Below are 17,178 nucleotides of genomic sequence, written 5' to 3' on the forward strand. Positions count from 1 at the left end.
CAAACCTCTCCAGTATTTCCCTTCCTCTTCACATGTTCTCATAAAGTTGGTCATTTCCTGGGGTCCCACTTAGGCCCTTTATTAACTGAAGCAGCATCCCAAGCAATGGGAGCATACCCACTATCTTCCCCTTTTTTGTCCATCTCTACTCATTTGGATAAATCTTTCATAACCCCCCAAAATCTGTCAAACTAAAATTGAATACCATGATGGATTGCCATGTTGTCCACTAGGGGGCAAAACACTATTTCATATCATTGTAAAGGCCACCTAGAGCTTTTGCACAAAGGAATTAATGGCGGGATTTCAGGCACCATGACACACTATAGCATGAGGAAACTTGACAAAGACATTTCTGGGACTCACTTTCCAGTTCACATTCTGTTCACATTCCCTTACCCTCCACTCAAAATGTACATACATGAAATTAACCACATAAAAGGTAGTTTCTCTACCTTTTCTATAGTGGTCCTTCATAATACATCTTTCTATAATAGCACTTACCATTTTATGTTGAACTTCTGTTTTTATGCCTGTTATTCCCAGCACAGAATAAGATTCTTAAGGGAAAGAACAAGTTTTAATCTTTTGTTCCAAGTACCTTGCACCAGGACTGACATATTGAAAACAAAATAAGGGTTTGGTAAACTGAATTAGTGAAGTATTAGACTAAACATTGCTTATTTTCTACGAACCATACAAAATGAAATGGATCACTAATCATACTTTTAAAAACACCATTTAGAACTTATTCTCTTATTTGTATTAATAATGTCAAATAGACCCAATTGCCCTGATGGTGTGGGTCAATGGTTGAGTGATGACCCATGAACCCAGAGGTCATGGTTCAATTCCCAGCCAGGGCACATGTCCGGGTTGCAGGCTCAATCCTCAGTAAGGGGCATGCAGGAGGCAGCCAATGGATGTTTCTATCTCTCTATCCCTCTCCCTTCCTCTCACTCTGAAAATCGTTTTTAAAAATAGGCCTAATAGTGATGGTTCAGTAAAAGAAATGTATTTCTTGCTCACTCGATAGTACAAGGTAGTTCCACATTGGTAGGTAGGACTCCATGTTTCTTTAGGAACCATTCAGAAATCCTGGCTGATTGAACCTCTGCTCTTCCAAGGTCACTCTAAAGTCATTATCTCAGTTATTAGAGAGAAAAGATCATCGGTAGGAGTTTGAGGGGATTAAGTCTAGAGGTGGTGCACATTACTTCTCTAGCAGTCTCTGTCAGAGTTGAGCATTCATTCTTTGGCTAAAAGTGTACTAATCATTTCCTTTGTGCCAGGTACTATGCATACATATAAAGGGTACTATATACAGATGATCAAATTCATAGAAGTGAGATACAATCCAATGATCACAAAAATCAATACATGCCTGCTGTACATGATTATAATTATTGTACCTAGTTATAATGCATTATTCATATAATTAATAGTTCAAAAGAATATTACAGGGAGCTACTAAAGAGTATTCAAGAAGAATACTCTTATTTAGTCTGGTGATTCAGGTATGGCTCCTCAAAATAAATTATCTTTGAGGTGAGGCATTAAATATGAGTATAATTAACATGACATATTTAATGATATGAAGAAAATTGATGTGGCTAGAGCACACAGGGGACAAATGGTATCAAATGAGGCTGAGGAGTAACCTGGAACCAAACCCCGAGGAATACTCCAACTGATGTAAAGATGCAGGTCTTCATCCCAAGAAAGACAGGAGGCCTATTTGAGGATTATAAGTAGATGTGTTACCTAAAAGGTGACTGACCACTGTATTTCAAGAGTAAACTTAAGGAGACCAACTAAGAGACTATTAGAATAATCCAGGTGACAGATTATTGAAATATGGTGATAAATATTCTAATATTGGAATATTAGAGATTTATTGGATAGGGGTCAAAACAAGTAGACCCATTTGAGAAATTTCTAATAGATTAAATCAGAGCTCTAAAGAAGCCAAAGGTCAATGATAACTCCCAGTTTTCCAGCTTGAGTGCTGGTTGAATGCTGGTACCAATCACTGAAATAGAATGAACCAAGTTTTTGAGAAAGATAATAAATTCAGCTTTTGGCATTTGAGCCTAATATGTGTGTGAAATATTCTAATGTGAAAATGACAAGCAGATGGTTAGATGTATGAGTCTGTAGCACAGATAAAAGATCTAAACTGAAGATACAAATTTGGAAATCCCTCCTAAGAAGATTGTAACTCAAGCCATAGACTGGGGTAATGCCAGTTTATGAAGAAAAGAAATGGGCTAGGACTAAGCCTTGAGAAAGGACATCAAGAATGAGTGGCCAGGGGGAACCAAATTAGGTCACTCAGACTCAAAGTCTCAAGACCTGCCCCTGCCTTCAGTCTGATTATATTCATTCTTTATTATCCTCAAGCAATTGACCACAGGGTGAGGCCAGAAGTTTTCCAACAGGGTGGGGTGATTGCTTCTACCTGAAGGCTGATTGTTATTCTCAATCTCTTTTTTTTATTCCTTATTATTATTTTTTAAATCTTTTTTGTTTATAGTATGACAGATGTCCCTCTCTGCCCCTCCCCCACATTCACCCTCCTCTGGTTCCTGCCCTGCCCCCAGGCATTTGATACCCAATTATCTATATCCATAGGAAATGTATACATGCATAGAAGATCTTTGTTTAAATTCTTCCACCCCACCCACTTCCCTCTGAGAATCGTCATGTCCATGCCTCTGATTCTGTTTTATTGATCAGTTTATTCCATCAATAGATTTCTTATTTATTTTGATTTTTAGATTTAATTTTTGATAGATATGTATTTATTGCCATTTTATTGTTCATATATTTGATATTTTTCTTTTTCTTCTTATTCTTCTTCTTGAAGAATACCATTCAATGCTAGTATGGTGGTGATGAACTCCTCTAGCTTTTTTGTCTGTGAAGCTCTTTATCTAATATTCAGTTTTAAATAATAGTTTTGCTGGGTAGAGTAATCTTGGTTGAAGGTCCTTACTATTCATCGCTTTGAATATTTTTTGACATTCCCTTCTGGCCTGCATAGTTTCTGCTGAGAAATCAGATAACAGTCGTATGGGTACTCCCTTGTAGGTAACTAACTGTTTTTCTCTTGCTGCTTTTAAAATCCTCTCTTTGTCTTTAGCCCTTGTCATTTTAATGATCATGTGTTTTAGTGTGGTCCTCTTTGGATTCCTCTTGTTTGGGACTCTCTGTGCTTCTACACTTATAAATATATTTCTTTCCCAGGTAGGGGAAGTTTTTTGTCATTATTTCTTCAAATAGGTTTTCAATATCTTGCACTCTCTCTTTTCTGGCATCCCTATAAAAAAATTAAAAAAAAAAAGAGTGGCCATAGACAAATAAATCAAGAAAGCATTGGATTAACGAATCAGAAAAAGAGAAGTCAAAAAATTCTGTTGAGAGTTCAGGTCAATGAGACCAAAAAAATATTTGGCTTACTAATATGGGTGTCATTTGAAACTTTAACAGGAACCATTTCAATAAAATGATAAAAAGAGAAATCAGTGGAACATATGTTATAGGGACAATGAGTGTAGCCAGTTCATTCAAGAAGTTTGGCTGTAAAGAGGAGCAGAAGAACTTGAACTATCTAGAGAAGAGGGTGGTTCAAATAGGATTTTTGTTATAATAGCAAACACTCATATAGTACATTTTAAGTGCCAAGCACTTTTCTAACTACTTCACTTTGCCTTATAATCTACTATGTTTATTTTGCTCATTGATTTTTGCATGCTTTATTGTATTCCAGTGCCTTTATTGTATTCCAGTGCCTGGAACAGTACCTGGCACACAGGAAATGCCCAATAAATATCTGCTTAATGAAGACATAGTGATTTAATGCCCATGTCCCATTCCAGTGCTCTTCCCACCACTCTGTTCTGCACTTGACTATTACTCTTTAATAGGCATTTTAATTTTCTATTTTATCATTCTTATTTTGATCATTTCAGAATATCCTCTTTTCTGATGTTAATTATTATTTCTAAAAGGGATCAAAGTGTATCTTTTAATCAAAATACAAGTTGAAAATATCATGAAGAAATTTTGAAGATCTAAATCATAAACAAAAATTTATATTTAATTTAACTACATGAATGTTATGCTTCTAGAAGGCTAACTTGGTTTAAGCTCTGGGGGACTTTGCATATGCATTTCTTTGCCTAGAACATTCTTGCTCTCTTCTTCAACGGGGTTACATTGATTCTTCCTTCTGAATCTTCACATCTCGGCTCAAGTATTGGCTCTTCCAGGACCAATATCATGACACCAACTCCTCCTTACATGCTAGTAGTTCTGGCTAAAAGAGGAGAGCTAGCTAGAGTCTTGTCTTAAAGCTACATTTGCATGGCAAGTTCGTTCATTTTACAAAGAACATGCATTTGAGGTGGCTGGATTTATAAGGGCTATAAATCTCCTATTAAAGTCCAGACTCTGCAAAGTTTCAACCTTCTCCTCTTGGTTCCCATAGCGTTTGTGCTGCCTATATGGCGCAGTTATTACATTACGTTGTTATTATCTACCTCTGTCCCTCCACTACATTCTGGAATCTTAAAGTCATCTTATTTATCTAGGTATAATGGAGTCTAGTACCTGAAAGAATCCATGATGGGACATAACAGTTGTTTAATAAGAAATGAATGAATAATTGAATGAATACAAAGTTAATGGATTATATAGTAAAAATAAGTATTCATAGAAATAACACACTGTTTCATTCACCTGAACAATTTACAGTACATTTGTACTCTAGGCCAGATTCAGTCTTTTTAGCCTCAGTGAATCCACAGCAGCATTTCACACTGTGACCATCTGGACCATTAGATGTAAATACCGGTTTGGCAGATATTTCAGGGCTATGAAAGTAGTTGTGGGAATAAGATGAATTTGAAAGATACTACCACCCAAAGGACATATTTAAAGCCACCCCCTTTGTTATTTAGATAAAAACCTGACATTGTCCTTCTTATAAATAAACTAGAGGCCCAGTGCACAAAAATTTGTGCACTGGGGGGGGGGGGGGTCCCTCAGCCTGGCCTGTGCCCTCTCGCAGTCTGGGAACCCTCAGGGGATGACAACCTTCCGGCTTAGTCCCACTACCCGGGGGATTGGGCCTAAGATGGCAATCAGACATCCCTCTGGCAGCCTGGGAGCCCTTGGGGGATGTCCACTTGCCAGCGGGGAGCAGGCCTAAACTGCAGTCAGACATCCTTAGTGCTGCTGAGGAGGCAGGAGAGGCTCCCACCACCACCGCTGTACTGGCAGCCATCAGCCTGGCTTGTGGCTGAGCAGAGCTCTCCCTGTGGGAGCACACTGACCACCAGGGGGCAGCTCCTGCATTGGGTGTCTGCCCCCTGGTGGTCAGTGTGTGTCATAGTGACCAGTCATTCCCAGTCATTCTGCTGTTAGGGTCAGTTGCATATTACCCTTTTATTATATGGGATAGAGTCCTGGTGCACGGATGGGGGCCAGCTGGTTTGCCCTGAAGGGTGTCCTGGATCAGGGTGGGGGTCCTGCTTGGGTGCCTGGCCAGCCTGGGTGAGGGGCTGATGGGTGTTTGTAGGCTGGTCACACCCCCTTCAGGGTGGGGGTCCCCACTGGGATGCCTGGCCAGCCTGGGTGAGGGACTGATGGCTGTTTGCAGGCTGGCCAAGCCTCCCCCAGTGGGGACCCTCACCCCATGGAGGTTTGGCCAGCCTGAGTGAGGGGTTGATGGATGTTTTCAGGCTGGCCCCACCCTCTTTAGGGTTGGGGGTCCACTGGGGTGCCTGGCCAGTCTGGGGGAGGGGCTGAGGACCGTTTTCAGGCTGGCCAAGCCCCCCCCCCCCCAGCAATGGAAGCTCCCAGCCTCTCCTTTTTTTCATTTTTTTCTTTTTATTCTGGGATTTATTTACCTTCTATAATTGAAACTTTGTAGCCTTGAGAGGAGCTCAGAGCCAGCCGGGACAGGTGGGAGGGAAAGCCTCCTGCCCGCTCCAGCTCCGTGGCCACGGACAGCTCAAAGCAGGTATCTGGGGTTTATTTACCTTCTATAATTGAAACTTTGTTGCTTTGAGTGGAGCTCAGAGTCAGCCACAGCCGCTGGGAAGCTTGGCTTCCTCCATCATTGGGGCAACCAAGCCTCCAGCTTGCTCCAGGTCTGTGGCTGCTGGCCGCCATCTTGGTTGGGTTAATTTGCATATAGTCGCTCTGATTGGCTGGTGGGTGTGGCTTAAGGCATAGCAGAGGTATGGTCAATTTGCATGTTTGTATTTTATTAGTGTAGATAACATCTTAGTTTTTTTTATAAATGGAGGATACACAGAGTCTGAATTTTCATTTTGAGAGATTATGGGACTGCCATTTAGTACTTGTCACCTCTAAATAGATTCCCAACCACATAGAAAAATCCTCTACTCAAAGAATCTATCACTAACTTAACACATAGAAAAATCCTAAGATTAATATAAATAGAACATGCCTTTTTAAAATGTCACAGCATTAAGTCAATTCGGGTGTCTTTTAAAAATTCATTCAAAAGTATAGTATTTCCAACACACATGTGAACTTAGCCCCATTTGCAAAGGTCACTAAGTGAACCCTCTTTTTACATATAAAATGAGGTATGGTATTATAGAAGCCATCACATAAATATTCATTTTAAATCAAACTTTTTATGTAGCCATTGGATCTGACCTCTGTTCTAATATCTACCATGCTTTTCAAAAAGGAAAGGTATTGCTGGAGTTGTCTAGCCAGTCATTAATTTGTGTCTACTCTATTTAGTGGCTACTTTAAAAAAAAATCATGGAATTATCAAGCAGCTCAGAACAAAGGTGCTCTCTGATTGTCAGCTCCCCATTCTAAAAGAGCAGGTTAATTTCTCTAAATCTCACAGTTGGAACGTTCTAACACTGACTGGCAGTTTCCACCTAGTGATCAAGGCAATTGACTAAAATAAATTATACATAAAGCTGAAATTCCTAATAGTAATAAAGCCCCCTTCATGAGATAATCACAGCAGCAAAAGCACTCATTTGTCTGCTGCAGCTCTACGGGGTCTTGCTTGAAATTACCTTATAAAAACTGTACTTCCAGCATGTTTTCATTTCTAGTTTTACAATAGGAATAAAATGTCAGTGAGAATGGAGTAGCCAATGGGCAGTCAGTTGGAATATTTGTTTGTCCTTCCAAACGGCAATCTGATGGTAAAGACAACTCATGATTTGAGTCAAAGGACCTTGCTTCAGCTCCACACTGAGACGCCCACAGACCTTATGTAATCTCTGAGTCTCAAAGTTTTCATTTATAAAATGGACATAACAGTCCCTACTTCATAGGGCAGTTGTGGAGAAAACACACACGGAATTGTCAAGGAGCAATAAGGATCTGAGAGACAGATTTGGGTATCATTTTTCTACATAAATTTTTCAAGAGCCACTTTTGCCTTCCATCACCATAACCCTGCTAAAGGAAAGAAACATTTATAAAATTTAGAAATGTTTGATTTCTAGAAATTTAGAGTGATAGATAAAATGTTTCATATTAAATCTTTATATATTACTATTCAATTATCTTTCTTCCAAACTGACACGTGAAAAGTATGAAATAAGAGTTTGATGTGAAAATGTCCACATAAAACTATCAGATCATTCCAATTCTTCTGTGTAGATAACAAGAGATACAATAAAACCTTCACATGCTAACACCAGACTCTAGGGACAGGAGTGCATCTCCATCTAATTAAATGTCCTAAAACAGTTAATCAAGGATAACACCAGAATGTAACAGAAGAAAGTTGGCCCCATTCTCAAACTTTTCACTTTAGAAAATTATTAAAGCTGATTTTTAAAGAATTAGGAACAGCAGATATTTATATCTCAGATAGTTACAACTCAGAAAATTTAATGAACAAGATAAAGGTTCAGATGAATTGGGTATTTTCCTCCCCCATTTCTAGAAAAATGGGTTGCTCTTTATTTATCTGCTTGGTTCCAAAAAGGATACAAATTCCAGAATAAACAGTGACTAGTTTTCAAATGGCTTATAGATCCAGAAATAAGATTTTAAAACACTGAAAAGTAACTTCAATTGATTGATAGAAAAAATACATGTTTAATTTGGTGTACCAATTATGATAATTTTATGAGCAAATGAAGCTTTACATGTTTAAGTCCCTAAGTTAGTTATATGTAGATCTGTAAAGGCTGCTAAAATAAGTAATTTTCCTTATTTTTCTTTCTCCCGAAGTTTCCATTTTGATATTTTCTTTTTTTAAAAACTACTCCTTCTTTCTCTATCCCATAGTTTTTTGGTTTTGTGTGTGTGTGTGTGTGTGTGTCTGTGTGTGTTTTAAATATATTTTATTGATTTTTTACAGAGAGGAAGGGAGAGGGATAGAGAGTTAGAAACCTCGATGAGAGAGAAACATTGATCAGCTGCCTCCTGCACACCCCCTACTGGGGATGTGCCTGCAACCAAGGTACATACCCTTGACCGGAATTGAACCTGGGACCCTTGAGTCCGCAGGCCGACGCTCTATCCACTGAGCCAAACCGGTTTGGGCTTTATCCCATAGTTTTAAAATTACAGAAAACTTCACATATTTTTCCTACTTGAGATGTGGTTTTTCAAACTCCATAATTGCTCTCTTCTAAAACTAAATATTATATAAAATCTTTAAAGTTCCCTAAATATCATAAGATAGAATAAAATGATACTAGGATGTAGGCAAGTTGTGACATTGTCTTAAACAATTGAGATGCCAATAAATTAACTATGGAATTAAATTATGGGCCATAAAGAGAGGTGTCATTTAAAAGAGAACAGTCATGTCTAAAATGCCTAATTAGAGCTGCTACAGTAACCTGGTTCTGCAACACAGCGAGTTCCCCAGGGAAGGTCCTGTGGCAAAAAGGCAGAATCCAGCAAAAAGAACCCTCCTCCTAATGAGCATTTCTGAACAGCAATTTTGTTCATTTACATCTCTCTTATCTCATAAAGTTCAGGTAAATTTGTCTACACTTTGTATTAATTTCTGTGATATTGACTCTCATTCTGTATTTTCAAAGACTATGAAAAGTAATTTATTCCACCAGGTCCTTCTGATGTGTAAATTAATTTGTAGGGGTGGCATTTCAGGTGAATTTAGCACATTAGAAGTAACTTATTACCTACACTAATGGAGGTGAGCTATGACCCACATAGCTCAAAAGGGAATATTATCTAAAGTTGCCATTTGCTTTTTTGGAAATGTGTGGGAACTGATAATTCAAGCAAGGACCTTGTCTTTAAGGAATTCACAGTCATGTGGGAAAACTAAGACTTGTGCACAGTAAGACAAAAAATAAGTCCTTAGTGACTTGAGAGATGTATAGGTAAGATGTTCTGAGGACTCAAGGAATGAAAGAATGGGGGATATAAACACTATGTTGAGCCCAGCTGGCATGACTCAGTGGTTGTGTATTGAGTATGAACCAGGAGGTCACAGTTCCATTCCTGGTCAGGGTATATATCCGGATTGCCGGCTAATCCCCTGTAGGGGATTTGTAGGAGGCAGCCGATCAATGATTCTCTCCCATCATTGATGTTTCTATCTTTCTCTCCCTCTTCCTTCCTCTCTGAAGTCAATAAAAATGTATTTAAATTAAAAAAAAACACATGTTGATATTTTCAATAAAAGCACTGCTTAAGCAGAAAGAGCATCACTTCTCACACACACTGAATATATTACTTCTCACCTGTAGATAAAGCATAGAACAGGTAGCTATGCCTTTCTCTCTTAAAGGTGTATATAATGAGTATCCTATACAGGAATTACATTTCCTTAATTGTTAACTTACATGTAAGCAGATATTTCCACACTGGAGACTCTGGCTGATTTACTATTCATAAAGTTATAGGTAAAGCTAAATATGGTCATAATAAGAGTATAACATGAGAAGACATGAGGAGATGGCCTCTGTAACTCACTCCTATGTTAAAAGTCTATCTTCAGAAATCTGATAACCATTACTGTCTTTGGAACCAGAATTCACTTTTTTGGGGGGTGGGGGGTGGGGGGTGGGGGTGGGGGGTAGGAGGGAGGCAATAAGAAATAAACCCTAGTTTGTCAGATACCTAATTCCCTGTGGCAGAAAGCCGTGTAGATCCTCCAGCTTCTCCCACCTCATCTCCCTCATGCTTATAAATACGAACACGAAAGTTCTAACAACATGGTCCTTAATTAGTGATACCAGAGAGTAAGACACTTAAGGTGGGAGAACCCATAGCAGTTCTTTCTGGAAAAGTAAATACAAGTTTTCTATACCATCATCTTCAACTCTGACTCATTTGTTCAGAAATGCCTGGGTACAGGATTGGTGAATGTGCTTTGAGTGTAAAATATGGTATCAATTAAATAGGTGAGGGGCTACGGAATTCTTTTTTATTACTATGTATTTGTTTTCCAACCCGCCACTTAGATTTTTACAAATATTAGGATTTAGATTTTTACACATATTAGGATAAAGAGAAAGTTAGACCTCACTTGAAATGAGTAAAAATGAAAGTGCAAAAACTTACTCCATTGTTTTTCAGTTACTAGAAATTCAGAAATTCTAATCAATAGTCTTTTATCAAAAAATCTAAATATAAAGTATTAAACATAATCCTATTTGAGGTATAAAGAGACCAAAATTTAGGTCGGGGTGATTTTACTAAAAAAGTGCCTGGCTCCTTGCAAAGGTATTTAATAAAGTTAAGAAGTTTGCCCAGATTGTGGCAGTGCCATTCAGAGTGGAGTCTCTAACGAAGCCATCTTGGTCTCATTTCCTGAACCGTTGAATTATGGATCTAGTTCAATGAATGTTAAAGCATAAATGAGCTGTTTAAAAACTGAAATGGGTTGCAATCACTCATGATGATACCTTATGAAAGACCACTGGGCAGATGCCGATAAGCCTAAGAATTTTCCAATTCTAATTGTCATAACGCTCCTTCCTCCTGAGGAATTACAATGTATTTGTAGACTATATTTATCTTTATCTGAAAAGTTACTTATGCTTGTGTATTGGCTTTTGTAGCAAGAGAAACTGGGTGACATCTGCTTCTCCCTTCGCTATGTACCTACTGCTGGCAAACTGACTGTTGTCATCCTGGAGGCAAAGAACCTGAAGAAGATGGACGTGGGTGGCCTATCTGGTGAGTCTGATTTTTTTTAAATGCTGCTTCATCATGGTTACCAAGTGCATAGCACACATGCTGTGACTCTCCAGCCCTTAATTGATCACTGTTCTCGTTTTTATGGAGGCTGGAAGCAATCTCAGAATTGATCCCAACACAGTGCCCCAGGAAGCCACTCTCAATGTGTTGGAATTGGCTCCGAAGATGAAATCTATTTTCCTGCTTCATAGCACAAGTATCAATTGTCAGTTCTATAGCACTGAAAGCTGATAATGCTTGCTTTTCTTCTAAAAGGCAATGCCACCACCCTGGCCAGTGTGGCTCAGTTGGTTGGGTACTGTCCTGTGCACTGAAAGGTTGCTGGTTCAATTTGCCTAGTTAGGGCACATGCCAGGTTGCAGGCTCCATCCCCAATAGGGAGAATGCAGGAGGCAGCCAATTGATGTTCCCCTCTCACAACAATGTTTCTCTCCCTTCCCCTCTCTCTCTCCCTCTCCTTTTTCTCTCTCTCTCTCTCTCTCTCTCTCTCTCTCTCTCTCTCTCTCAAAAGTAAGTAAATAAATAAATAAATACATTAAATAAAATAAAAATACTATATATATATATATATATATATATATATATATATATGATTTTTAAAAATAAAAGGCAATGCCTATGACCAACTATAATTTTGTTAAGTTGGGGGGGTACTTTTTTTGGTTCAAAATTCACTCATCATATGAAAAATAGTATTTTATCTGAGACTTATTAGGTGTTTCATAGCCTAGCATAGTTTTTAAAGATACTGTTTTATTAAAGTTTCTGCATTTCAAAATATGTGAACAATAAAATCTGTTTGAGGGTGAATCCCCATGGTAATGCATTTATTTCCTGTAGCTTATATTGGAGATGGGAAAGACTTTGGGATTTAAAGTTCTATAAAACCTAACCTTAGTTTTTAAAAATAATGGTGAGTAAAATAGTATACTCTTGCTCAAAAGCAAAGTCAAGTCAAGGGCTTGTCATTTCCACAGTTGAATGTACTTTTTTAATTTTCTGTGTGATTAAATAAATTATATTTAATTTTCCAGTGAATTATTACAGTGTGAGAAATGTTCTTGATATGCCACAAGGTCATCATAAATAGATTATAGTTGTCATTGCTTGTGGCTGTGGCACTAGAACTAGCATTTCTGGTTGTTCAGTGCTTTCTCCAATAAAAATTTTGCAAACTTCAAAAGGTCACCCTAATGCAGCCTGGTGATTTTATATTCTAAAGCAGTGATATTCAACTGCTATACCTGAGTCAGGGACACTGACCTCTTTTCCTTTAGATTGTCAAATAAAAAATGACAACAGCCAACACAACAGCAGCTATCCAGTGCGAATGAATCAAAATTATACCTATTTTTTTTGTAAGATTGGCAATAAAGAAAATGTAATTACTAGTAATTAGTTTACATGTGCCATGAGATGAAAAAGGTTGGAAAATGCTGTTCTAAAGTATAACCGCTAAAAAAAAATGCTAGAGCTGAGTTTCTACTTACTGCACCACTAATTTGTTAATGAAATTCTCCTGGTGCCTCTTTATAAGTAAGTCGCCTGAGGAAGCTGCACTAATTCTTTCATGTCACTAAGACCTCATTTAATAACTTACTGCTTTCATTGCCTAATAGCATAACTGAGCATATTTAAAGCAATGAGCAGTTTCCTCTAAAAATGTAAAGAGTACTTAACGTACCTAAGTTGCAAAATATATGTATCTACGTGTCTATACACACATACCTTCCCTAGCTCTGTCCATTGAAAAGGCCTAGAAACAGGCTAAGTAGCCAAGAGCATCCCTAGCACAAGCTATGGTTTGAAAGTTTAATTTCTCATGAAAAGAACCTGGGGCATATTAGAGAAATGGGAGATTCCAGGTGTGACACAAAGTGTTCAAGACAAGCCTAGCCAGTGGTCAGCAAACTGCGGCTCACAAGCCACATGTGGCTCTTTGGCCCCTTGAGTGTGGCTCTTCCACAAAATACTGACTTCTGCACATGGGCCACAAAGTTTCAATCGCACTGTACATGTGCTCCCGCATGTGGTATTTTGTGGAAGAGCCACACTCAAGGGCCAAAGAGCCGCATGTGGCTCGCGAGCCGCAGTTTGCCCACCACTGGCCTAGACCATCCCATCTACCAAAAAGCAAGGGAGCTATCAAAGACTAGTGGGGAACCAACTTGAAGTGGTTTCCAATAACAAAGATGTGATCATTTAAGCTTCGTAATTATAGTGTGATATATTCAAACCTTAAAAAATAAGAGGATTTGGTGTGTCTATGTGTAAAAAACTTCAGAGAAATTTTTAATTACAAGAACAATTTGCTACCAAATCATTACCTAATATCCTGAGGTATGACTTTAGACACCTTTGACCTTTAGCTTTCCTTTGGTTCAATAGCCAGATCCTATCACATCGTATTTTGTATCCTCTCTCACAGGTTCTGTTCCAAACTCCTATGCCAACAATATCATCATCCTCTAAGCCTAGTACGCCCCTAGTCTGCCTTCCAGTTCATCTTATAGCTGCCTCCATTCTTTACTTAAGCCATTTTCTTTACCTGGAATTCTCTTCCCTTCACCAATACCTAGCTAAAATCTATCCATTCTTCAGGCTCAGCTTAAATCTTCTTTTCTCCATTCATTCTACAAATGTGTACTGTGTCCCTACCTTATGTTAGGTATTTCTTTCATTTTTTTAAATTGTTGCCAGTGTTACAGATATCCCCCATAGAGCCCCCTTTCCCCCTCCAACCAGCCCCAGCCCCATCCCAGGCTTTTACCACATTATTGTCTGTGCCCAAGGGTTATGCATATACGCATATATGTTCTTTGGTCAATCTCTTCCTGTTCCCCCACCTCTCTGTCCTCTGCCATCTGTCAGTCTGTCCCATGTATCCAGGCCTCTAGACCTGTTATGTTCATCAGTTTATTTTGTTCATTATATTTCACATATAAGAGAGATCATATGATATTTGTCTCTGACTGGCTTGTTTCACTTAGCATAATACTCTCCAGGTCCATCCATGCCGTTGCAAAGAGTTTCTTCTTTTTTACAGCTGCATAGTATTCCATTGTGTAAATGTGCCACAGCTTTTCTATCCACTTGTGTTAGATATTTCTGAAACTAGATGTGCATCATTGGACAAAACAGCCCAAAAAAACTACCCTCATAAAGCTTATGTTTTAATGTGGAGAGATGGACAGGAAGCCAATAAATAAGAAAAACACATAGTATGCCAAGAGGTAAAAGGTGCCACTGAGAAAGCAAAGGAGGAAGCAGGAGGAGGAATGTTGGGGTGTGGCTGTACATGGGTATTTGGAGAAAGCTGCCTGGAAAGAGATGAGGGAGTGAGCCACAGGGTGTCTGGGAGAGAAGACATTTTAGGTAGAGGGACTCCACGAAGCCTTTTCTGATTCATCACAGTAGAACAAACCTTTCTCTTTTTCAAATGCCAATGGTAGTTTGTTTATGCCCTTCCAGCATCACACTTCTCTCTCACTAGAATGTGTTCTGTATTTCTATCTCCCACGATGCCCTCACTGACTGCTAGCACTGAGCATAGCTGTTGAGTGAATAATGAATTATTTACAAAGGAGCTGTGGCCTGAAAAAACAAGTCTTGCATTTCAAATTTGTCTAACCTACTTACCATTAAACTAACTTTAAGCACTTGGATGGTCTGTGTCAAAGTAAGTTGACCTATGTATGTCCTATGAGACCAAAATTATATAATGAGATCATTCCAGGTAATTCAAATGCCAAATTACATTTGCTGGAAATGGCTGGTTAATTGGAACTAAAGTTGGATGTTTTGCCAAGGTTTAAATCCCACTCTGCCACTACTAGCAACTTGACTTTGGACAAGTTATTTAAGCTTTCTAAGCCTCAGGTGCATTATCTATAAAGTGGGAGTAATAAGAGAACCTGGTTTATATGGTCCTTGTGAAAAATAAATAAAAGCACTGGGTCTGTCATACCTAAATGCTCAATAAATATCACTAATTTTTTTCTATTAGGAACTTTATCAAATCTTGTGTTAAATATGCAAAATGTGAATGCAACCAATGGACAGTTTAACCAATTGCTTGATTCAAAAATGGAAAAGGAAAGTTCATCAGTTTGTTTGATCAGGATTGCCTGATCAATTCAGGCAAAATGCTCTCAGTAGACCATGCTTTGCATAGACCCAATAGTGAATTAAGACAAGGCATGGAATTAAACAACAAACAAAACTGAAAAAAAATAAGAAATGGAATACATTTTTTAAATAATTTTTATTACTACCCTCCAACAGAGCCTGTTTATCTCCTGCCTATTGTGTTAATTCAAAATGCAAGACAGAAAGATTTTGCCCATATAGCAAACCCTGTAAATTCCAACGCTTTTTTACAATTTAGAAATCCTTTTCTAACTTGGTATTTTCATTCAGTTCTCATTAGAGACCTCTGAGGCAGTTTCTGAAGGTAATAGCCTCAGAAAATTGAAATTTAGAGACATTAAATAATGTACATAAATCATCTTGCTCCATAGCTGGCACATAGGAGGGGATCAATACTGGCTATCGCTTTTGTCCCTAGTATTAAAGTCAAAGTCACCTGATTTGTAGTTGATATAGCTGTGACTGAAGCCCAGGTCCTCCTATTTCCAACACAGAACTCTTTCCAATACACCATTCAGCCTTCCCCACACCCATCACCTTCCAGGTGGGACAATAGGGATCTGCCAGCTCTAACATAGCAGAGGTACCTCTCTGCTTGGAGCTGAAACACCAAGATCCTTGGTATTAATAAGGCTAGAAATGGAGGCTTTAAAGGGTTTCTTGATGACTGTGGAAATTTCCATATGTGTTAACCCCTATAAATACTACCAGAATCACAGAAGGACTTCACTTGTGGCTTCTAGCAGCCTTTTCTTCTTTATGACCCAGTATGAAACAGAATGCAGTCTCCTAAACCAGTCCTTTCCTCCCTTTCCCTGAAGCTCACACGGAGTCCTTTTGAGATGTCTCTAAGTGTTTGTACTGCTGGGAACCACAGCAAATCAACAGGGGTAACGATGTTGTAGCCCTGCTGCCTAAATTACAAAGAAAACAACAAAATCATGTCAAGCGTGGTGATAAAAGGGAGCTGGGAAGACACACAAAATAAACAGGAAGTGCACGCATCTATTCCAGCAGTCTCCTGAACATCACGGAGCTGGAAAGGAGGCTGAGGTGCGATCAGTTCAGGAATGGCCCCAGGGCTGGTTGGGAAAATGTGGTTGTGTTCTTCCTCATCATCTCTTCCTCCCTTTCACTTCCCTCCCCAGCTCCCACCATCAGGCTTCTTCTTCCCCATGTCTCTGTGGAAACGGTACTACAGAAAGCAAAGGGTAGGGCTGTAGGAGAGGTCCCCCATCTAAGTCTCCAAAAAGGAGAGCAATGAAATTCAGAAATGGCAGCAACTACTTAAGGAAGATAATGCGTAAAGAGTAAAGGGGATTCACTGTAGTAAAGGAGTCACTATCTGAATCTGCCAGGCTGCCAGTGTGCGGACTGGCTGCTGAGACCGACATCCGTAAGATTGACCTTGCCCACTACCCCCCCGCCCACACACACACACACACACACACACACACACACACACACACACATGCACACATGCTCTCTCTTGTCTATGAGATGCAGTTTTAAACATTGTTTATTTTCTTGTATCTACTATCCTAGAAACAGAACTTGGAAATACAGCCAATTTCAATATTTGAAGGCATCTAAGAAAGAACATACAGTCAACCTTAGGGAACCACTAGATTCCATGTAGAAACCATGTATCAGCACAGACAGAGCATTCTTTCAGGCATTATTTATCAAGATGTGGTATTCTACCTACATTAGAGTCACCCAGGGACCATGTTAAAATTTAAGATTTCAGGGACTACCTCACACTAAGCTATACTGAGTATCTCTGGGTGGGAACCTAGATATTATGTTTTTTAAATCCCCATGTTA

The 17,178-nt window shown here is 38.9% G+C and overlaps 1 protein-coding gene across 4 annotated transcripts in view; it reads left to right on the forward strand.

Annotated features, from left to right (window-relative positions):
• Positions 1-17,178, forward strand: part of SYT1 (synaptotagmin 1) — a 567,791-nt gene that overhangs the window by 457,603 nt on the left and 93,010 nt on the right. For all 4 annotated transcript variants that reach the window (XM_059683704.1, XM_059683702.1, XM_059683701.1 and 1 more), the window contains one exon: positions 11,064-11,181. In XM_059683704.1, the coding sequence (XP_059539687.1) occupies positions 11,064-11,181 (118 nt within the window). The remainder of the gene's footprint in view (positions 1-11,063; positions 11,182-17,178) is intronic.

The sequence above is a fragment of the Myotis daubentonii genome, chromosome 2 (genome assembly GCF_963259705.1).
Source record: "Myotis daubentonii chromosome 2, mMyoDau2.1, whole genome shotgun sequence".
Lineage (NCBI taxonomy): Eukaryota > Metazoa > Chordata > Mammalia > Chiroptera > Vespertilionidae > Myotis > Myotis daubentonii.